This window comes from Amphibalanus amphitrite, unplaced genomic scaffold (assembly GCF_019059575.1).
Source record: "Amphibalanus amphitrite isolate SeventyFive unplaced genomic scaffold, NRLGWU_Aamphi_draft 000003F_arrow, whole genome shotgun sequence".
Taxonomy (NCBI): Eukaryota; Metazoa; Arthropoda; class Thecostraca; order Balanomorpha; family Balanidae; genus Amphibalanus; species Amphibalanus amphitrite.
Genome location: NW_024881500.1, coordinates 1,787,183 through 1,810,873, shown reverse-complemented (window position 1 = coordinate 1,810,873; position 23,691 = coordinate 1,787,183). Strand labels below are relative to the sequence as shown.

The following is a 23,691-nucleotide window of genomic DNA, read 5'->3' as shown; positions in this document are numbered from 1 at the left end:
GACCTGAGACTAACAAAATGGCTACGAGCGTTATTGCAAAAAAAAACGAGCGTTATTGCACACACTCGTTTTTTCGTGAAGGTCTATGATCAATGAGGAGCAAAATGGCAAAGTTACAGATCACACATTTATTTGGCGAAATATCTACAAGTTCGAACAACGGACATCTTTTTTGCACAGTCAGATTTAGTTGAAGGGTTCCTCCCATGAAATACGGTACAGTATATCTTCAGGCGCAAACTGTGGTGACATCTAGCGGCAGCGATACGACATAGCTTTGGAGATGTGCGGTACAGTATGCCTTCAGGCACAAACTGTAGTGACATCTAGCGGCAGTGATATGTACGACATAGCTTTGGAGACGTGCACCGTGCGGTACAGTATGGCTTCAGGCGCAAACTGTAGTGACATCTAGCGGCAGCGATACAACATAGGTACGCGAATGCGCGGTACAGTATACCTTCAGGCGCAAACTGTGGTGACATCTAGCGGCAGCTACGTAACTTCTTACACGTGAACCTCGGTACAGCACTACATACTGTAAGCGCCTTCTCACACAAGGCATGCTCTCACAGTTGCGAGCGCTACTACAGCCCCATTCGGCCCGGCGTCGTAGAAAAGCGATAGATCAGGCGAGCGTTAACGAGCTTTGGAAAAAAGGAGAATCTTTTCGACTGCAGCGTCCAAGACCATCTCTCTGGAACCGAATATGATTCAGAAACGTCCGAATTTTTATTTAATCCTTGCCGTGGCGGTAGACTTTTCCACATCGAGGCACAGGGACAATTGCCCAATGCCCATGCCACCCTCTAACTGGGATTCAAGGCCAAGTATATCCTGAAATGGAGGCTCTCCCGGAGAGAAAGAACGGCGGGGATGTGCTCGCTCACCTAAGAAACACCGATCGACTGACGCTGAAAAGCGAGAAAGGCCTTTTCAGATGCATTACTTTGATATAAGGCCACATTTTCTCGTAAACCTGTAAGTTTATACATTATAAATTTGGACGCGTCTCGACGATAGATTTAAAATTACGGCCAACCGATATCATGTAGGTTGATATCTTATTATGCTCAGTGGCTCAAAGAAATTGTAGAAAACCAGCTATTTCCACAATAGTGCTTACATTGATTTTTTTTTACTCTGACTGCCAAGTCGTTGACTAATAGGTAGATGTTGAATTTGACCGCAGGCTCAGTGAAAAGCTGTGGAGAAGCCCTCTGTCGAACCATAATTTACGCAGGCGTAGCCTCATTAGTTGACAAGCTGTTTTGCAAAACAAAATTAAAGCCATGGAATTCCGACATCGAATGACCTCGCTCCTTTTTTATTTGACCTTTAAGCTAACCTGAAATTGGCCGCGGTACTTCGTAATGCTTTTCAACATTTTTCTAACGCCAATTGGCTATCGCCTGTCGCATAAATTCAATTACAGACTGCTCTATATAACTCAATCGAATGATGACAAGTTTGACGGAACGGCTAGCTCAGTTTATAACTGTGCCTGTAAGTGCGTGTTATACCTGTTGGCGTTTTTTTATGAATACAATAGGATCAAGGTAAGACATGCACATTGCTCAATACGCAAGAGGAGACAAGCTTTACTTTTCCGATATTTTGAGCTGTTTGATGGAAATAGGACATATGTAGCTGCAAAACAAGTTGAGAACTTATTGATTTCTTACTCAACCGATTATCCAGTAGTTAGGAGCAAACGATATCTTAAGTCGACTTCAAAGGTTAGGCGTACGAGTCACGACGGGTGCAAAGCTTCCTGCTCTTGCTGACCCTCCGATTCTCCCCGGTTTCTCCCGGGGCCGGCCTACGACCTGACCGGCGAGCTGCTGCCCCATTTGAGACGCGTCAGCACGCGATTAGCGGCCGACATCACATCATAATCAACTGGATATCACCATCCGCCGCTATTAACCCGCAAATTATGGCGAAGTTGGCTGGGAGGAGCCAGCGCGGCGCCGACCAATCAGCTTCGTCCGTCGATTACCGCCGCCGACGGACGCTGATGATAATCGGCCGTCGACCAATGAGAGCTCGCTGCGGAGTCACGTGACGTGAGCGGCTGCCGCGGCGGCGGCGGCCGGAGCGAGCACCAGTAGTCTGTAAATCCGCGGCTGAAAGTGGGTGTGCCTGCTGCTCACGATGACGTCCAGCCGTGACGCGCCGCCGGCGCCGTTCACGATCGACTCTCTGCTGAGCAGCTCTGCCGTCAGCGGCTCGGCGCCGGTACCGACGCTGTCGCTGCCGCTGCTGTACTCGTCCTACCTGCTGCAGCCGAGGCCGCCCCTCTTCTCCCTGGCCGCCCACCCGCTGTTCCCGATGGGTCTGCTCACCCCCGCGCTGCGGCCGCCGCGGGACGAACCGCTCAAGGGTGGCCTCCTCCCCGGCTACCCGTGTCCCGGGGAGCTGAAACCACCCTCCGGCTACCCTCCGGGCGAGCCGCTGCCGCCACCGCTGCAGACGTCTATCCCCGTGTCTCTGCAGTCGTCACTGCCGCCGCCGCCGGCCGCCGGCCTGAACCCCGGCGAGAGGAGGTGGCAGGCCGACCGGAAACTGGACCTGCTGGCTGATCAGCTGGAGGAGGTGCGACGCGAGTACGTGGAGAGCGCGCTCCGGCTCAAACAGGAGCACGAGGAGCCGCGGGAGCCGCCCAGGGAGCCGCGCGAGCAGGCCGAGCCCAGGGAGCCACCCGCACACTCACCGCGGCCACACGGTAAGCGGAATTCCGCTAAATAATCTGTCTGTGGAAATGTGAGTGTATTCTCATGCAGGCAAATGCTGATTTTTGGTGTTCATGCCCCGATTACCTGCTAGGAAGTACGCAATTTTCTAACCTTTTGAAATATCAAGTGAATGCTTATTCAAAAAATCAGTTTTTACATCCGTTTCCGATAATTCATGATCAGATCGAGTTAGGAACTACATTTATTCTTTAGATATGCTGTTCACGTAAAATCATTTATTTCCATTGTGAGCGCATGATGTAGATTCTAGAAAAGCCCAACAATGCTGGATTACTACTCCCGGGGTGCATATGACCCATCTCTAATCGGTTAGCCGGCATAATCGGCTGGCAGCAACTCAATCAGTCTTGGAACCGCGCGATGATTTCATGAGCGTGAACCTCTGTTCCCCACATGAGAGCACATGAAGAAGATTCGCCGGGCACTATAATGAACTGATTATCGACAAACAAATGTGTCCAACATTAATTATGCACATACTTGCCCTCTTTATCCCAAATCAAGCATACACGCACGGCAAGAAGCGCTGATAGCGGGTTCACCCAGGACGTCAGGCCAGTTTTTTTTTAATGCTGTGGAAACGCTTACCTACATAATGGGCAGTGGCAATTTTTCAATGCGAGCTTGAGTAACTGGAATCTTTATGTTTTCTAAGCTCCCGGAGATTGCATGAGTTTGAATATTCTTTAGACTATCGTCTGTTTTTTTTTTGGGGGGGGGGGGGGGAGGAATGCATGCTTCCTAAACACCCATCGCAAAATGTTTATAATTCATTATTTTCTACATTTTTGGAACATGCTGCCATAATTGGGTTAGTTATTCCTCATTACCAATTCAAATAATACCGATCGGCGAATATGTAATGACATCTTTTATACTCTTGTGTGGGAGGATATGATAGTTTCAACATCAAAGCCTCATCTGATATTATATAACAAATCATCAGTTGTTGCTCGTTTCTAGACCAGACACCTTCATAAAAGCATTGTGCAGTGCTCCAATTCGCCGGGACTCGTCCAGCAATCGAGTTTTAACGAAGCATCTTGTCTATAGACCTTAAAGGGACTATCCCACCTTTAACATGGGGGTTGAGTTGAGATAGCCAAGTTTGCGGCGAGGTTCAGAAACCACTATCTATCTAGGTTGCAACCCCCGCGGCCTCTTGGTGTTGAAGAAATTCGTTCCCTTCATTTGAAAATGGGCCTTGTACAAGGCCCTATCTTCAACATGGAGCGACCGTTAGTGTGACGTCACCTCGTTTAGTCATTCTGATTTAAATGGGTTTGTTCGTTGAATAATCGCTTAAAACTTGGTCTGAACTTTGTTGTGGTGCCTACAGAGTAAAAAGAATCAGCTTTATGACAGTAATGTGGCCTGGGGAAGGAGGTAATTTTGGGCTGTGACGTCACATATTTGAAAGTTTGTGTTTGGAATATGGGAAGCCTAAGATGTTTAATGAAAAATAAATGCCAGAACCGTGTTCCTGGTCATCCAATCTATAAAGTCGGGCACAATTTAACTGGTTTTAACAACATTTTAGTAGGTGGGATAGTCCCTTTAAGGCAAAAGAAAAATGACAAAGAGGCGTAGTTCCTGTTTTGACGAGCATTCCTAGCAACGTGTGTCAGCACAAAAACTGCAAAAAAGGTATCTTGCTGCATTTGGACTTTTCCGCCATTGCTACCGTTTTTCTGCCTCCTCTTTCACGTCGTGCCAGCCTGAATGACAATCAACACGGGGCAATCGGTATATAATTCAACGTAGCATTGCAATTGGAGGACAGAACAAATATGTTCCATTTCCGAGTTCCGACCTTAGTAGGCCCACTTGTTTCTGAAGGGGAACACAACAATGGCAGTAGCGGCGGAACACCCTCAATTAAGGGGGGGGGCGGCACTGCCGACTTTTGGTCCCATTCTTTCCATGCAACGCCCATAGGGCTAATGTTAAAAGCCAAAATCAAAGGGGGGAGGCACGGTGCCCCGATGCCCTCCCCGTTCCGCCGCCTATATGAACAAGAGCAGTGGCTAGACACAACAAAATACTCGTATGTTCAGGAGAGCGTCCGTTAAGTCTATGGATAGAGCTGTATCTGCGATGATCGGCGGCAGTATCACCATCTTTAAAGGTAGTGTGCCAGCTTTCTTGGACCGTATGGAGTTAATGGCCCAGATAAGGAGAACCGGATTTTTAGAACTTATCCATACCTTCAAAACTCATGGAAACGTCTTAAATTCTTCAAATTTTGAGTACCCCAGTGCGAAATTCGCCCCGACGGGTTGTCGGTCGTACCCCAACCACATTTCACACCACTATGAACAATAAATGCACACACTGAAATCGCTATTACCGATATGCTCATCCAATCAAGTTTCGATAAACCCGTTCATCATCAGCTCCTGCGGTTTCGAACACGCCTGTTAGGTGGTGCGGTAGACAACGCCCAAAGCCAGGGCCCCGGTAACGTGAGGTAGCCGAGTCAGGGCAGCGTGCGCTGACCCAAGCCGGAGCCGCGCGGCCTCCCGGTGTCATGTGATAGCCCGGGGCTGCCCGCGGGGATGCGGTAGACCGCGCCCAAAGCTGCGGCCCCGGCTTGGGTCAGCGCACGCTGCCCCGACTCGGCTACCTCACGTTACCGGGGCCCTGGCTTTGGGCGCGGCTTCTGCTCATACTTTGTGGTGCGGTGGTGGTGCGTCGGGCTGCGCGCTCTGACTTCGGCCAAGAAAAATGCGTCAGCTGATCATGGTCATTTCTGCCACTTGCGTGTGGTGAAATGGGGTCATAACTTATAAGACGGCTTTTTCATATCAATTATTTTACATAAAATCATATTTCAAACCATAAATAATGTTCGACAGCCAAATAAAAGAAACAATACCAATACGGGCTTACAGTTTAAGGCTCGACATTGTGTTGTCTACGATTAGACAGCTGATAACTCATTCCCGTACGTCGTATGGTCGTAACACTATAATGACCTTTGCTTATTGTCACAAGTGCGCCGCATTCGCGATTGTTGCCCGACGCCTGTTTGCAGGTGAGCCCACTACAGTTGTTATACATATCTAAAAACCGATAAACTTTTAGGCGAAAAAGGCACTATTCCAGGCCCATTTTTGATTTTTTTTTTTGCGATATTAGGTAAAAACAGAAGCTTCTTATCCTAGGAAAAATAAAATGGGAAATCTTTCAAAGGTGGCACACTACCTTTAAATGATGTTGGTGGATAAAAGTCGTTGATCAAAAATTTCGTTTTAGGTGTCTGATGCACATATAGACCTCTACAGTCTGCATACACAGGCAGAGGCGTACATTTAATGCCTGATATTGACACTGCAAGTGGTGTAATGAAACCCAAGTAAGTGAGCCAAACGCAGTAATCTCAGTCTATTCAATCTTCCACTAACCGATAGAAATCACAAGCCATAACCCAACCAGCCAGGTTCCCCATCCCCGCCCGACTCCCGCCGTCCGCCCGTCTGTCGTCCGTTCGCCGTTCGTCCGCCACTCTTTGATACCATCGCTCGGCGCTTGAAGTGAGCCGCGGGCACGAGCCGTGCCTCCGCGCCGCCGCACGCGCGCTAGCGTGCCGCGCCGCGCCGCGCCGCCCGCCGCACGCCACCGGCGCACGAGCTAATACACAACCAATTAGACACAGGGCTCGCCGGAAAATGCCTGCGTAATTTGCTGTTTATTAATTGGCGGCTGCTGGCGCCGGCCCAGTTGGTAGCTGGAGCTACCGAGCTGCCGTCACGGCATAGCTGGGCCGGCCAGACCTAGAATTATCACACCGCGGAGCTGATTTTGGCAAATTAACAGCAAATCAGCAACTTCACAGGAAAGGTTGGTAATCACTCGAGAGCAATTGCCGGCGTTGAAATTTTACCTGTTGATATGTTGCAGAAATTAAGTGGAACCTATCTGGTTTAATGCGTTTACGAATAGCTTAAAAACGTTTACGAGTAGCTTAACTACTCGAACGTGTAGATGTGTATCGAAGTGTTGCTCGGTACCACGCCATATCGTTAAGTTTTGATCAGTTAATGATAATTATCTGCATTATCAATTATAAATTCCAATACCACAGGCTTCAGACTGCAATTAGAATCGACCTCATCATCACATGCATTGATCCCAATTCCCAGTACTTGCATTCTAAACGGTGTCACATCGGTGAAACGTCAAGTGCCTGTTTGAGAAAATGGCGGAGCGGGCTTAACTGAGGTGTTTGAGTGGACTTTAAAAGGAAGGGACAGCGTCGGTTGGGGCTTAGGCGAAAAGTGTGACCGGAAAGAAAGAGCTTAGACCGGGGCTAAAGGGAAGCTGAGTTTAGATGGAAGCGATGGGGGCAGGACTTGCAAGGATTGAAAAAAAAAACTAAAATTGAAAGAAAAGAGCTGATGTCAAAGGCACAGGCTGCCGGCAGGTGTTGGTAGAGAGGGGAAGGCGGTGGTAAGGTAAGAGCTGCGCCAGGAGGACGGGGTGGTCTTAGGCGACGTGGTGGGTTTTGTCGGTGGGTGGGGTGGGTTGTGGTGACGTGGTGGGGTTGTGTCGGTAGAGTGGGGTGGGCTGAGGTTGATTATGTGTCGGTGGGGTTGTGTAGATGGGGTTGTGTCTGGGATGTGCCGAGCCGTGGTGGGGCTGCGTCGTAGCCGTGGGACGGTCTGAGGCGGCGCGTTAGGCTGGGGCCGGAAGGGTGGGGTGGGGCGGGCTGAGGTCGGTTAGTGTCGGTGGGGTGGGACAGGGCTATAGGCAGGGTTGTGTCGGTGGGGCGGGGCGAGCCGTGGTGGCGTGATGGGAGTTGTGTCGGTGGGGTGGGACAGGGCGAGGTGGGGGTTGTGTCGGTGGGGTCGGTTAGTGTCGGTGGGGGTTGTGTCGTGGGGTGGGACAGGGCGAGGTGGGGGTTGTGTCGGTGGGGTCGGTTAGTGTCGGTGGGGGTTGTGTCGTGGGGTGGGACAGGGCGAGGTGGGGGTTGTGTCGGTGGGGTCGGTTAGTGTCGGTGGGGGTTGTGTCGTGGGGTGGGACAGGGCGAGGTGGGGTTGTGTCGGTGGGGTGGGCGTGCCGAGGCGTCGGACGCACCCGCAGTATTGACCCACGATCACTTATGCATGCCGACTAATGAGATAGGCGCCACAGCGGCCTCGCTCGACACCGATACGAGCGGCCGCGCAGCGTTCATACATACCGGTGCCCGACCTTTGCTTTGGTGCCATCGCACTCAGTTATTTATTCAGGATCAGTGAAGTGGCTTCGATGCTGAGGTAGGTTAGGGATAATATTTTCGCAACGAAGCAAACATATTGTTTTGTATTGAATTATACCAATGCCTTCATACAGATGGATGAAGAGCAATTAGAGGTTCCTAGTTGGTGACATTTGAACTCAGAGCTTGTCGCGCTTGCCCTGTAACCGCAGAAAATTTGGCCTAGCCCTTAATCTTATCTAGGTGCACAATGCGCGTTTGTTTTTACGCGTCTGGTGGGAGCCGACCATGACTCCACTCCAAGCTCATAAGGTTTTTGATGTATTTCTTTCTAGAACTATTAAAGATATTGCCTTTGTTATACTCGTTTTTGCCAACAATGCTGAGGCTATGCTTTATTCCATTCTCGCTCTCCATACTCCATAGGCGCACCTTCCGTGGCTCTTATGTTGCAGTGCCTCACCCATCACGAGTAGCGACTTCTTTGAAGTCAAACATCCCTCTACATTCCGGACACGAAACGAGATGAGTTTCTGGGCATCTGCTCCTGACCTCTCTGACCTCCCGATTTGGCTACATTCCAGACATTAACCGGAAGCTGTGTCCCGGACTCTCCCACTTCCTCTCGTGACCTCTCTGACTTCCGGACCTCCGTGCATTCCATACATTGACCGGAAGCTGAGTTCTGGAGCCTCCTCTCTAGCCAGGTTCTCTCTGACCTCGAACCCTCTCTCTCTTGTTTCAGACATTGACCGGGAGCTAAGTCCCGGCGCTTCTTCACCAGACGGTGGCTCGGATAAGGAGGGTGACGAGGGCATGGACTGCTCCACCGAACATCAGGTGAGACGCACAGATGGATGAAGCTGCTCTTCGGCGGTCTTATGTGGCTGGCACTTGGCAGTCACATACATATGTCGCTAGGAAAATCGAGTCATAACCGAACTATGAAAACTTCAAAATATTTCATTTTGAATTACCTACCTAATAATAAAAAATGGCTTGAATTATGACTAGAATATTATGATAAGAGACTTGATACAAACAGGAAACACAGCAAATGCTCGTGCACCCAACACTGACGAAATGAGCTGCCGCCTACTCTGATATATATTTTTTTACCATTCTAACATTTCCCCGGTCTGCAGCCGGGCGGCATGAATGGCAACAAGGCCCGGCGGCGGCGGACGGCCTTCACCTCCGAGCAGCTACTCGAGCTGGAGAAGGAGTTCCACAGCAAGAAGTATCTCAGCCTCACCGAGCGCTCCCAGATCGCGCACACGCTCAAACTCTCCGAGGTGCAGGTACGTACGGCCAGGCTGAACGCCGAACAGGGAGTGCGTGAGCCACGTCCCTGCTGGCACGGTGTTGAGTGTGTATCAGGTTTAAAACTCATCGAAGAGGTGTGAAAAATTGAATCCATTCATTTAAAAAGTATAAACTGAACGTTGTGATAATGTCCATTTGAGCGATATCTATACTTTCCATACTTTTTCCTTAGCTACCGTAGTTAAGTCTTGCACGCACTGGCTGCCCGATGCACCAAAGCATTTTCTCCGTCGTTCTGTACAGTGTACACTGACAACTCCGGTAAGTGAGTGTCTTTGTCACATCCTCTTCTCTCTGTCGTTCGCGACAGGTGAAGATCTGGTTCCAGAACCGGCGAGCCAAGTGGAAGCGTGTGAAGGCGGGCCTGACCACCTCCAGCCGTTCTGGCGCGGCAGGAGGCGGCGGCGGCGGCACCAAGATCGTCGTCCCGATCCCCGTACACGTCAACCGGTGAGTGACCCCGAGGCCCGACCCTTGACATGTAACCTGCAGCATAGCGGTATGGCGGTGCCCCGGGGTGCAATAAGCAACGTATTTTGTTCTCCAAGAGGGTTGCGATTGAAGCGGAAACAATTTGCTGTTTCTGCTTTCAAAAGTCAGACATCGCTGAACTGTGCTTTTTTTGTCAACCAATCTAAATAATTTCGACAGGTATTGCGAAGCCGTTCCTAATGCCGCTCATGCAAATTTGCACACCCCGCTCATCCATCTGATCTGCCTGTGCTGACCCACGCGACTGGTGCTCCCATTTCAATCATCCCGACCTGCCAGCCAATACCAGTCTGCCCGCTGTGACCCGTGACCTGTCCCGGCTAACCTGTGACCTCTGGCGGCAGGTTCGCGGTGCGCAGTCAGCACCAGCAGTTTGAGAAGTCGGGTCACATGCTACCCGGCTGCGGCCCGGCCTCCGGCGGAGTCGGCCGGACCCCTCTGCCTCCCTCCCAACCTCTGCCCCCGATGCACGGTCTGGCAGCGTCCAACCACCTCGCCGCGGGTCTGGCTGGCCTGCACGCGCTCCGACCGCCCGTGACGTCATCGAACGCCCAGCAGTGACGTCAGCAGACGAGTCGGACTCAAGTCATGACGCTGGGTGATGGACGTTGATGTGGACATCACAGGGTCGACAGTGATTGTGTTGATGGTCGCTCTAACGTGCACGGTCTGACGCATCGTGAACCTCCGATGGGAACATTAATGACGTCACAGATCGGGCAGTATCAGCTGATCGTTTTAATACGTAGATCGACTTTCTGTAACACCATCCCAAATGGCTGTTCCTGAAGGATTTGGTGTTGGCTCTTTGTAATGATTCAGTTCAGCTGAGTCTGAATTTGCTCTGTATCCAATCAGCAAACGAGCTGCAAAGATGTCCGCTCTCTCTTGTCTCAGATGTCGAATGACGTAACACGTGACCGGGTCAGGATGACAGGAGGGGATGGTGACCTGGCGGTGACCCGTTGATGATCTTTGACCTGACCCGCCAAAGACCTCGGTCCTGTTCCTATGGGCAAGGGCTGCTGTTTTGTTATTTGCCGAGGAAAGAGTGGTGGCAACGGAGTGCAATCCCAACTAACATGTGTCTGTAGTCGGTATATAACTATCTAGAAATATAGTGAGAGGCGCGGGTCTGCGGACAATGTGAGAGTCTGCTGTTGCAGGTTACTGATGCATGGCAGATTACAATTTCATGACCTCGCCCCACGTGAGGAATCTGAGTGAAGAGGAGCCTGTGTAGCTAATGAAAGTAATGAGCTTTGTTTTATTAAGCGGCGTTGGTAGAAAACTGGTTCAAGAAAACTGGTGATTTTTAATCTTGTGAAATATATAGCCTATGCATATACGATTACATGCAGTTTTTTTTAAGATATGACGTGTGAGTGTGAGTTGAAAAGTGCGTACAACTAATGGTTGCAGACAGATTTCAACACAATTTCGCTTGAGTTAGTGACTCCACATAAAACAAATCAAGTACGATACGCAGCCCATTGCCATGAAGTCAACTCCAACGCTTTTGAGAGTGCAGTCGACTGCGTGACCTATGGGATATGCCACACAATAGACCTTTTCGGGACAGAGCCCACTGGACCATAAGTCAGCGAGTTAGCCGACCGGCGACCAAACGCTCAACTCAGCCACGCAGAGAGTTTGTCAGTTCGGCCAGCGGCAAACGAGCCCTCCTCCCCCCGGTGGGCCGTCACAAGTTTCTGACATGTGCGGCCGGCCGACAAAGGGCTGCCAACAGCCTGCGGTTAGATGGTTCAGGGAGCGAGTGCTTCGTCGGAGCCGACAGCGACATCTATTGTCCATGGTCTACTGAATCGTTGTTCACTTAAGATTTAAGTCCGAAGATGAGAACAGTAATGCCTGAACAGCATCAGCACTCGCTTATTTAAGTACTGAGCAGTGAGCAGTGATAGGAAATTACCAATTAGATATGCCTTACGGAATAAATTGCATGGCATAATTATGCAGGCTTGCTGTGTAAGGGAGACTGGGGCAAAATGGCCACCGTCATGTTTTTTTTCGATGCCGACGTTTCATTTTTAAACATAGGAAGATGTTGCTCATACCAATATGATCCTTATTAACTAAACTGCCTTCAATTTCAACTACGTTTCAGTTCCAATTGCGTTCACATATGGGAGATAATGATAACTTTAAACCTATGCATTTTTGCCACTTTGCCCCAAACCCGGGCAAAGCGGACAGCGACGACCTCTTTGCCCCGATATCAGAAACCGGATAGTTGCCTCACGTACGACTATCAAGTATCTGATGGTGACAAGATTGAAATGAAGATGGATGCTTATTTTGTCATCTTCTTACCCGTAGGTAAACAATGAAAGGACATTCATTGAGAAACATTTAATTGTTTTTTTTTGTAATCATGAAACCGAGAAGTGGCCGAGATAAACGCATTACAATACATTTTGATATCTATAGCGTTTGTTGTCCAAGTAGTAACAACTTATGGACTTTGGAGCTGTCCACTCTGCCCTGTCCACATTTGCCTCCCATACCGTCCGAGACAAAAGTCTTTCAGGCTTCAGCTTTGTTATCATGTGGGACAAAACGCATGAAAATTGGCAGAGGACATGTACGATAGCCTCCCAATGCATGAGTGAGAATGCTTAAATAAGCTTCCAAACGCTATGGAGTAGGATGTCATGCAAAAACCATAAGAATATTGGGATACTAAGAGCAGCCTGGAAAGAAATCTTTTTCCGTCCGTCACGGAACAATGGCGACGGGCCGGGAACGCCGCGCCGGTGTGACTTATCCGTACGAGCGCGAAGAGAACTCATAAATGGCAATCTTAAAGCTGAGGCCTCTTGCACCAAACTACCTAGCTAGGTAAAATCGAAAAACCGGTTTCAGAATAAGCTAATCTAACAGTGGTAAATTTGTTTGCAATAGCCCAATACATAATCCTACATGTGCTTGCTAAATTTTGCACGCAAATTGTTACATTTGAGACTTGGACTGGGTATGCGATGCAAAATAATCCAAGCATTGGTGCAAGAGGCCTCTGCAGAAAGAGACTCTTTCCGCATTCAGGAAATCGCATGGGCTCAGAGCCTATTCAAATACATTTTCGTTCTGTCCGCACCAATCGCATGCGGGAGGTGCTTGCGATTGATGCGAGCGTGCTTCCATGTATTGGAATCTAGTACTCTTGATTGAAATAGACTCTCGCAGCTCTCGCAGTCGCGCATGCGATTTCATGACTGCGGAGAGAGTAGGTACTTTTGATGTGACCAATGACCGTTATAAATTTTCATATTTTCAGTTTAGAAATAATAAATTCTGACGCATTTTGCATGGTCAAGTATGTATATCCACTATCCAGGTCCAGTCGGGTAGGTAAGGTGACCACAGGGCGGGGACGTTGCCGGCGCTGACCGAGCGGCGGCGGCGGCTCGGTAGCGGCGGCGGCGGCGGTTCGGCTATCAGAAGCCCCCGGCGACACCGGTCTCGTGGCGCCAGCTCGGGTCGTCCACATCAGAGAGCGCCGGCCCGGAAGGCGGCATCCGAGCGGACGCCTCTGCCGGGCCGCCGGCGCCAGTTAGAGGCGTCTGCCACGGCCCGGGGGCACACCTGAGTCGGCACCCGGCACCCGAGACAACCCTAAACGCCGCGGAGAGATGGTCAGATCACTGGCACACTGCGTGACGTGGTGGTGCTCAGGTGCGGCTGCACCCGCCTGCCGACCGAGGCAGTCTCTTATCGCGCTGGGCGGGAGCATTGATTTGTTTTGGTACAGGAGGGCATACATCCATTAGCCCTAATGCCGAGGAATTGAATTATATCTGACAGGAAATGACGTGAAGCTTGTACTCGTATGCCTGTTTAAAAAAGGACGCCATTTAATTGCGTCCCAGAAAAGCTATTTCTGGCACCTAAAAGCTGACTCGCCCCAAAATTGGTCCTCAGCACCTATTTGGTGGATACCAGCACCAATCATGGAAAATGACCTTAATTAGCTGTTTCTGGCACCTATTCATCGGTACGCCTTACTCTTTTTTCTGAATCTGGCACCTAAATGCTGAGCGTAGCACCAATCTAGTAGAAAAATGAACTAGTGGCTGGTAGAATCATGTTGTTCTGGTATAATGACCCCTGGAGTCTAGCCTAAAGGTTGCCAGTGCAGCTACACTCTAAGACAGCCCCGTAGTGATCTCAGCATTGTATATGACGTTTAAGTAAGCAAATAATATTGATTTGTTCGAAAAAAACAATGTCATTTAAATATTTCAAAGTATTTATTTGTAATGCTTAAAGGGAAACATTTTTGTGAGTAATTGTCTCGATTTTCACCATTAAAACGGGTATTGCATTTTTTGACGTCATCAAATAGCTCCAAAAAAGAAATGTAATGTTTTCATTCCGTTCAAGGCCGCTGAAGAAACGCGAGATCTTGCGTGGGACATTGTCCGTTGTTTGCCGCGCAGAGTTGTGCCGTGGTTGTGCCTTTTTCATCCGTTTCTTACTTATGTGTGCATGAAGCTTTGATTTTGTTTTTGGTTATTGTGTGGCCGGTCAGTCAAACGCCCCTGTAGAAACCGGATGCTGCGTTTGATCGAGATGGAGTCAGACGATGATTGCAGAAAGCTATTGAAAAGAGGGCCGGTTGCGTGGCATGTCTGTTCAGAGTTGACATTTTGCTTTACTCCAGTTTATGACCTGAGAGCCTGGCTGGAAGTGACGGATCCAAACTTTTCACGTTAAAATGGCTGAGGGTGCAATAATCTCTACATAGCGGGCTGGTATAGGAGCGTCTTGCTATGCTGCACCATAGCTGGCTAGTGATTCTCTTTTGGCTAGAAATGGCATTAATCATTATCTCCACTGGCGAAAATGGCACTTGACATCACCGAATGCAACGTTCATGTTTGTTAGGATACATAAAATCAGGAAGATTACGCGAATTAGGTAGGCAAACGTGGAATAAAATAGGTGCTGGATGTTTTGGTTTTGGTGCTGAATCAGCAAACAGCAAATACGGAGTTCAACTAGACGATCTGGCAACTTTAGGCTGTGTGGAAGCAATTAGGTGCCAGATTCAGATATTAGGGTCGAGTAAGCATTTTGGGGCTGATCAGCAATTAGGTGCCAGAAACAGCTTTTTAGGGACCAGAAACAAATATTCCCCTTTAAAAAAGCGCATGTCAGCAGCGGGAGTATTTTGAAATGAGGACGAGCCATGTGTGCATCTAAAAAAACATTGATTCATTAGGCACGCATTACCTAAAATTTTAATCCTTGGAAAATATAATGGAATGGAATGAATGGATGAATGGAATGGAATGTAGGTAAGGGAAAATACTAGAAAAGAAATCATGAAAATGCCGCCCCAGACTTATCTGAACAGGAAGCTAAGTAAAGTCCAACCAATTTAATATGGAAGCGGGAATCGAAAAGAACACCTAGTTTTGTCAAAAATAGCCTTTTTACTGCGCTTTTTTCATAGAGAAAAGTTAATTCGAAGGCAGAGTAATTAGTTAACCAGGTTATGGCATAATTCATGATTTTCATGCATGCGTAAAGAATATATGACTTATTGGAAAATAGTATTTGAAATTTGAAATTATTCCTCGTGACGGTCGTTTTCAATAGCTCGGTAATCGGTATCGCAAATTTTATTAATTTACTGCGGTCACCCATCACAACCAATGGCGTTCCGCTCACTGAGCTAATTCACGTCATCACCCACCGGCGATGGCGGCGGTGAAAACTGAGCTGTCTGATGACGCCAGTTTCCCGGTGCTGACCCACTCACCAACCGGCAATGGATTTGTCGCCTGACACAACATGGCAGTCGCCAGCCGGCCATGATAATCATAATTAAGGCGCGCCGAGACAGCGTCGGAGCGACCATAAATCACAATACAAACGACCGCCTTGTTTGGCCGTGATTCATTGTCAACCCGTTACGTTTTTGCGTGTCGTCGGCGTTTCGGCAGTGTCGCGCTGAGGTGCACAGCAGGCGACGAGCCGCGTCGATTCGAGCGGCGTCGCGTCGCGTGGCGTGGCGCGCGGAACAGGAGACCGCTGTGCCGCTCCGTCGAGCCGACGCGGCGCAGATGGCGCACGGTGACAAACTTGGCACCGGCAGCGTCGACAGCGACGAAGTTGGCGCGGAGCGCAGGGTGTTGAATTTTCCTCCGGTGAGCTTGTCGCCTGTGTCTCGCGCGACGTCGGCAAGCTCGTTAGGAAAACAAGTTGGATCACTTGGAGTCAGTTTCTGCATTCTCTTATTCCATCGTTCCTCGTCAATCGTCCACCGTCCATCGCCCACCGTCCACCGCCCGGTGTGAGCCCACCGGTTGTAGGTATGTAATCGGTGCCCAGTAGCTGGCCAGACTCAGCGGATATGCGCGCTCGTCAAGCCGTTAGCACAAAAAAGCCAACAATCTGTCGGAAAAACTTTCCGACAGTGTGAACTAAACGGCATACGCCATAATTTACCGACGAAACGAGCTGATTAAAGCCGGTAAAAAGGCCGCCGCAGCAGAGCCGAGAACAATGAACAGTTGAATTAGTGGGTGGCGGCGGTCGGTGGCGGTCGGAACTCCACCGAAGCCGCTCGAAAGTCCGTGAGAAGACCCGCAGCCGAGAGAAAACGCCAGGTGCCTCACCGCCGCCCCAGCTGGCACGGTGGGTCGTCAGGAAATGGTTTAATTTGGTTCAACTACATGGTAAATACGTGACAGCTCACAACTCCTTGTGGGTTATTTGAAGACAAGCTGTGTTCCGGCCTTTAGATGGAAAACATGCCCCGTTTGGCAGCGTTTGACGTTCAACTTTTAACGTGATAAAGCGTATAATCAGTAGGTATAAGCCTAGCATTTGCCATAGGTACACGTAATCCACCGTTTGATGGAAAGCGAGTGTTGTGTTTGTCTCCTCTGTATTTTCAGCCCAAATAGCAATTGCACATTCCTAGATTCACATCTGGAACGTGCTTGCAACACCACCAAACACCCAATAACAACAGCATGCCAGCTCGGCCGGCACCGGCGAAAGTGGCGAATTTTTCGCCTCGTCTGGCGCTCTGTCCTTCGCTGCCAAATGCACGAGTGGCGCTCGCCGCCGCGCCGGTAAAAATGCGCAGCACGGCGTCCGGTGATCGGCTGCTCCGGTTCCGACCGCCAATCAGCCGAGTGGAGGCACCCGGCCATTACAGGCGGCGTGATTTCCGGCGCCGGTAACCCGTCACTGGGAGGGTAGGGGGGGGGGGCGGCAAGGCAGATTGACAGGTAAAGGGACGGACGGACCCCACGTGCATAAAGTTGCATTATATTCACATTCAGATTCGCGTGCACATTCGCGGACCCCTCAGATTTGGCTCAAAATTGCACAGCTTATAGATGTTGAGCTCCTGAATGCGAAAATAATGTTTTTATTTCACGCCGTCAAGTGGTTCTCAAAATATTCACATTTGTATTACTGCTAACCTATTCTGGACCGTAACCCTTATTGGAAAAATCGGACCCCTCTAAATTTTTCAAAAACTCCTCAGTTGATGTAAACATAAGCGCTGATCCCAAAAAACTAATTTGTACTTAACGCCGTCCCATAGTTTTCTCAGGATGAGCATCTAAAGTTCAAGGTCGTTCAAGGTCATGTACCTTTTCTCACCTTTTGGCGCTATTTGACACGTGACAGCTTTATATTTATGATGGACATTCGCACTACCTCCTACAAAAACAATATACTGAAATCCAAGGGGCGTTGCTGTACCAAAATGTAAAAAAAAGCGTCAAAACCTCTTTCATACAGCTAACAGTTAAATACAAGGGATATTCGAATTTGCCACACATAAAACAAATTTGTCGGACATGGTCGGACCCCTCCGATATCGTTCAAAATCTCAGGAATGATGCTCCTTGACCTCCTGAACATGAAAATGGTACTCCCTTTGAACGCCGTCAAGAACTTTTCCAGATATACACATCCATGCACATTCAAATTGCATAGGTGTTTCATATGCACGTTTGGCGGACCCCTCCGATTTCGTTCAAAATTTCAGGAATGATGCTCCTTGACCTCCTGAACATGAAAATAGTACTCCCTTTGAACGCCGTCAAGAACTTTTCCAGATATACGCATCCATGCACATTCAAATTGCATAGGTGTTGCATATGCACGTTCGGCGGACCCCTCCGATTTCGTTCAAAATCTCAGGAATGATGCTCCTTGACCTCCTGAACATGAAAATGGCACTCCCTTTGAACGCCGTCAAGAACTTTTCCAGATATACGCATCCATGCACATTCAAATTGCATAGGTGTTACATATGCACGTTCGGCGGACCCCTCCGATTTCGTTCAAAATCTCAGGAACGATGCTCCTTGACCTCCTGAACATGAAAATGGTACTCCCTTTGAACGCCGTCAAGAACTTTTCCAGATATACGCATCCATGCACATTCAAATTGCATAGGTGTTGCATATGCACGTTCGGCGGACCCCTCCGATTCCGTTCAAAATCTCAGGAATGATGCTCCTTGACCTCCTGAACATGAAAATGGCACTCCCTTTGAACGCCGTCAAGAACTTTTCCCGATATACGCATCCATGCACATTCAAATTGCATAGGTGTTGCATATGCACGTTCGGCGGACCCCTCCGATTTCGTTCAAAATTTCAGGAATGATGCTCCTTGACCTCCTGAACATGAAAATAGTACTCCCTTTGAACGCCGTCAAGAACTTTTCCAGATATACGCATCCATGCACATTCAAATTGCATAGGTGATGCATATGCACGTTCGGCGGACCCCTCCGATTTCGTTCAAAATCTCAGGAATGATGCTCCTTGATCTCCTGAACATAAATGGTACTCCCTTTGAACGCCGTCAAGAACTTTTCCAGATATACGCATCCATGCACATTCAAATTGCATAGGTGATGCAAATGAGCGTTCGGCGGACCCCTCCGATTTCGTTCAAAATCTCAGGAATGATGCTCCTTGATCTCCTGAACATGAAAATGGCACTCCCTTTGAACGCCGTCAAGAACTTTTCCAGATATACGCATCCATGCACATTCAAATTGCATAGGTGTTGCATATGCAGATGCACGTTCGGCGGACCCCTCCGATTTCGTTCAAAATCTCAGGAATGATGCTCCTTGACCTCCTGAACATGAAAATAGTACTCCCTTTGAACGCCGTCAAGAACTTTTCCAGATATACGCATCCATGCACATTCAAATTGCATAGGTGATGCATATGCACGTTCGGCGGACCCCTCCGATTTCGTTTAAAATCTCAGAAATGATGCTCCTTGACCTCCTGAACATGAAAATGGTACTCCCTTTGAACGCCGTCAAGAACTTTTCCAGATATACGCATCCATGCACATTCAAATTGCATAGGTGTTGCATATGCACGTTCGGCGGACCCCTCCGATTTCGTTCAAAATCTCAGGAATGATGCTCCTTGACCTCCTGAACATGAAAATGGTACTCCCTTTGAACGCCGTCAAGAACTTTTCCAGATATACGCATCCATGCACATTCAAATTGCATAGGTGTTGCATATGCACGTTCGGCGGACCCCTCCGATTCCGTTCAAAATCTCAGGAATGATGCTCCTTGACCTCCTGAACATGAAAATGGCACTCCCTTTGAACGCCGTCAAGAACTTTTCCCGATATACGCATCCATGCACATTCAAATTGCATAGGTGTTGCATATGCACGTTCGGCGGACCCCTCCGATTTCGTTCAAAATTTCAGGAATGATGCTCCTTGACCTCCTGAACATGAAAATAGTACTCCCTTTGAACGCCGTCAAGAACTTTTCCAGATATACGCATCCATGCACATTCAAATTGCATAGGTGATGCATATGAACGTTCGGCGGACCCCTCCGATTTCGTTCAAAATCTCAGGAATGATGCTCCTTGATCTCCTGAACATGAAAATGGTACTCCCTTTGAACGCCGTCAAGAACTTTTCCAGATATACGCATCCATGCACATTCAAATTGCATAGGTGATGCAAATGAGCGTTCGGCGGACCCCTCCGATTTCGTTCAAAATCTCAGGAATGATGCTCCTTGATCTCCTGAACATGAAAATGGCACTCCCTTTGAACGCCGTCAAGAACTTTTCCAGATATACGCATCCATGCACATTCAAATTGCATAGGTGTTGCATATGCACGTTCGGCGGACCCCTCCGATTTCGTTCAAAATCTCAGGAATGATGCTCCTTGACCTCCTGAATATGAAAATAGTACTCCCTTTGAACGCCGTCAAGAACTTTTCCAGATATACGCATCCATGCACATTCAAATTGCATAGGTGATGCATATGCACGTTCGGCGGATTCCTCCGATTTCGTTTAAAATCTCAGAAATGATGCTCCTTGACCTCCTGAACATGAAAATGGTACTCCCTTTGAACGCCGTCAAGAACTTTTCCAGATATACGCATCCATGCACATTCAAATTGCATAGGTGATGCATATGAACGTTCGGCAGACCCCTCCGATTTCGTTCAAAATCTCAGGAATGATGCTCCTTGATCTCCTGAACATGAAAATGGCACTCCCTTTGAACGCCGTCAAGAACTTTTCCAGATATACGCATCCATGCACATTCAAATTGCATAGGTGTTGCATATGCACGTTTGGCGGACCCCTCCGATTTCGTTCAAAATCTCAGGAATGATGCTCCTTGATCTCCTGAACATGAAAATGGCACTCCCTTTGAACGCCGTCAAGAACTTTTCCAGATATACGCATCCATGCACATTCAAATTGCATAGGTGTTGCATATGCACGTTCGGCGGACCCCTCCGATTTCGTTCAAAATCTCAGGAATGATGCTCCTTGACCTCCTGAACATGAAAATAGTACTCCCTTTGAACGCCGTCAAGAACTTTTCCAGATATACGCATCCATGCACATTCAAATTGCATAGGTGATGCATATGCACGTTCGGCGGACCCCTCCGATTTCGTTTAAAATCTCAGGAATGATGCTCCTTGATCTCCTGAACATGAAAATGGCACTCCCTTTGAACGCCGTCAAGAACTTTTCCAGATATACGCATCCATGCACATTCAAATTGCATAGGTGTTGCATATGCACGTTCGGCGGACCCCTCCGATTTCGTTCAAAATCTCAGGAATGATGCTCCTTGACCTCCTGAAGATGAAAATAGTACTCCCTTTGCACGCCGTCAAGAACTTTTCCAGATATACGCATCCATGCACATTCGAATTGCATAGGTGATGCATATGCACGTTCGGCCGACCCCTCCGATTTCGTTCAAAATCTCAGGAATGATGCTCCTTGACCTCCTGAACATGAAAATAGTACTCCCTTTGAACGCCGTCAAGAACCTTTCCAGATATACGCATTCATGCACATTCAAATTGCAATTTGAATGTGCTTGGATGCGTATACCTAGAAAAGTTCTTGACGGCGTTCAAAGGGAGTACCATTTTCATGTTCAGGAGGTCAAGGAGCATCATTCCTGAGATTTTGAACGAAATCTGAGGGGTCCGCCGAACGTGCATATGCAACACCTATGCAATTTGAATGTGCACTGATGCGCATATCTGGAAAAGTTCTTGACGGCGTTCAAAGGGAGTGCCATTTTCATGTTCAGGGTATCAAGGAGCATCATTCCTGAGATTTTGAACGAAATCAGAGGGGTCCGCCGAACGTGCACATGCATCACCTATGCAATTTGAATGTGCATGGATGCGTATATCACGACAAGTTCTTGACGGCGTTCAAAGGGAGTACTATTTTCATGTTCAGGAGATCAAGGAGCATCATTCCTGAGATTTTGAACGAAATCGGAGGGGTCCGCCGAACTGCATATGCAACACCTATGCAATTTGAATGTCCATGGATGCGTATATCTGGAAAAGTTCTTGACGGCGTTCAAAGGGAGTGCCATTTTCATGTTCAGGAGGTCAAGGAGCATCATTCCTGAGATTTTGAACGAAATCGGAGGGGTCCGCCGAACGTCCATATGCAACACTTATGCAATTTGAATGTGCATGGATGCGGATATCTGGAAAAGTTCTTGACGGCGTTCAAAGGGAGTACCATTTTCATGTTCAGGAGGTCAAGGAGCATCATTCCTGTGATTTTGAAGGAAATCGGAGGGGTCCGCCGAACGTGCATATGCAACACCTATGCAATTTGAATGTGCATTGATGCGTATATCTGGAAAAGTTCTTGACGGCGTTCAAAGGGAGTACCATTTTCATGTTCAGGAGGTCAAGGAGCATCATTCCTGTGATTTTGAAGGAAATCGGAGGGGTCCGCCGAACGTGCATATGCAACACCTATGCAATTTGAATGTGCATTGATGCGTATATCTGGAAAAGTTCTTGACGGCGTTCAAAGGGAGTACCATTTTCATGTTCAGGAGGTCAAGGAGCATCATTCCTGAAATTTTGAACGAAATCGGAGGGGTCCGCCGAACGTGCATATGCAACACTTATGCAATTTGAATGTGCATGGATGCGTATATCTGGAAAAGTTCTTGACGGCGTTCAAAGGGAGTGCCATTTTCATGTTCAGGAGGTCAAGGAGCATCATTCCTGAGATTTTGAACGGAATCGGAGGGGTCCGCCGAACGTGCATATGCAACACCTATGCAATTTGAATGTGCATGGATGCGTATATCTGGAAAAGTTCTTGATGGCGTTCAAAGGGAGTACCATTTTCATGTTCAGGAGGTCAAGGAGTATCATTCCTGAGATTTTGAACGGAATCGGAGGGGTCCGCCGAACGTGCATATGCAACACCTATATGCAATTTGAATATGCATTGATGCGCATATCTGGAAAAGTTCTTGACGGCGTTCAAAGGGAGTACCATTTTCATGTTCAGGAGATCAAGGAGCATCATTCCTGAGATTTTGAACGAAATCGGAGGGGTCCGCCGAACGTGCATATGCATCACCTATGCAATTTGAATGTGCATGGATGCGTATATCTGGAAAAGTTCTTGACGGCGTTCAAAGGGAGTACTATTTTCATGTTCAGGAGGTCAAGGAGCATCATTCCTGAAATTTTGAACGAAATCGGAGGGGTCCGCCGAACGTGCATATGCAACACCTATGCAATTTGAATGTGCATGGATGCGTATATCTGGAAAAGTTCTTGACGGCGTTCAAAGGGAGTACCATTTTCATGTTCAGGAGGTCAAGGAGCATCATTCCGGAGATTTTGAACGATATCGGAGGGGTCCGACCATGTCCGACAAATTTGCTTTATGCCTGTGGCAAATTCGAATATCCCTTGTATTTAACTGTTAGCTGTATGAAAGAGGTTTTGACGCTTTTTTTACATTTTGGTACAGCAACGCCCCTTGGATTTCAGTATATTGTTTTTGTAGGAGGTAGTGCGAATGTCCATCATAAATATAAAGCTGTCACGTGTCAAATAGCGCCAAAAGGTGAGAAAAGGTACATGACCTTGAACGACCTTGAACTTTAGATGCGCATCCTGAGAAAACTATGGGACGGCGTTAAGTACAAATTAGTTTTTTGGGATCAGCGCTTATGTTTACATCAACTGAGGAGTTTTTGAAAAATTTAGAGGGGTCCGATTTTTCCAATAAGGGTTACGGTCCAGAATATGTTAGCAGTAATACAAATGTGAATATTTTGAGAACCACTTGACGGCGTGAAATAAAAACATGATTTTCGCAATCAGGAGCTCAAAATCTATAAGCTGTGCAATTTTGAGCCAAATCTGAGGGGTCCGCGAATGTGCACGCGAATCTAAATGTGAATATAATGCAACTTTATGCACGTACGGACCCCGCCGTGCCGCGGGCTGGAAGTGGGCCACGAGACTGGCCAGCTGAGGCCAGGGTATGATACTGCTGGCGGGGAATTCAGGGGGAGGAAATCTGGACAGAGTTA

At 48.2% G+C, this 23,691-nt stretch overlaps 1 protein-coding gene across 1 annotated transcript; it reads left to right on the top strand.

Moving 5' to 3' along the window:
* The first annotated feature begins 2,106 nt into the window (after positions 1-2,106).
* Positions 2,107-11,134, top strand: LOC122366787 (homeobox protein GBX-2-like). The gene is made up of 5 exons (XM_043339415.1): positions 2,107-2,728; positions 8,708-8,802; positions 9,108-9,263; positions 9,599-9,738; positions 10,125-11,134. The coding sequence occupies exons 1-5, from the start codon at positions 2,158-2,160 to the stop codon at positions 10,339-10,341; spliced, it is 1,179 nt and encodes a 392-aa protein (XP_043195350.1). The 5' UTR covers positions 2,107-2,157; the 3' UTR covers positions 10,342-11,134.
* The last annotated feature ends 12,557 nt before the right edge of the window (positions 11,135-23,691 follow it).

What these genes read in the sequence shown, in the direction of transcription:
- LOC122366787 (XM_043339415.1), top strand. Translation starts at nt 2,158, where the DNA reads ATGACGTCCAGCCGTGACGCGCCGCCGGCGCCGTTCACGATCGACTCT. An exon ending in ACTGCTCCACCGAACATCAG is followed by an intron (nt 8,803 to 9,107) that starts GTGAGACGCACA and finishes CCCGGTCTGCAG; the next exon opens with CCGGGCGGCATGAATGGCAA. An exon ending in ATCCCCGTACACGTCAACCG is followed by an intron (nt 9,739 to 10,124) that starts GTGAGTGACCCC and finishes CTCTGGCGGCAG; the next exon opens with GTTCGCGGTGCGCAGTCAGC.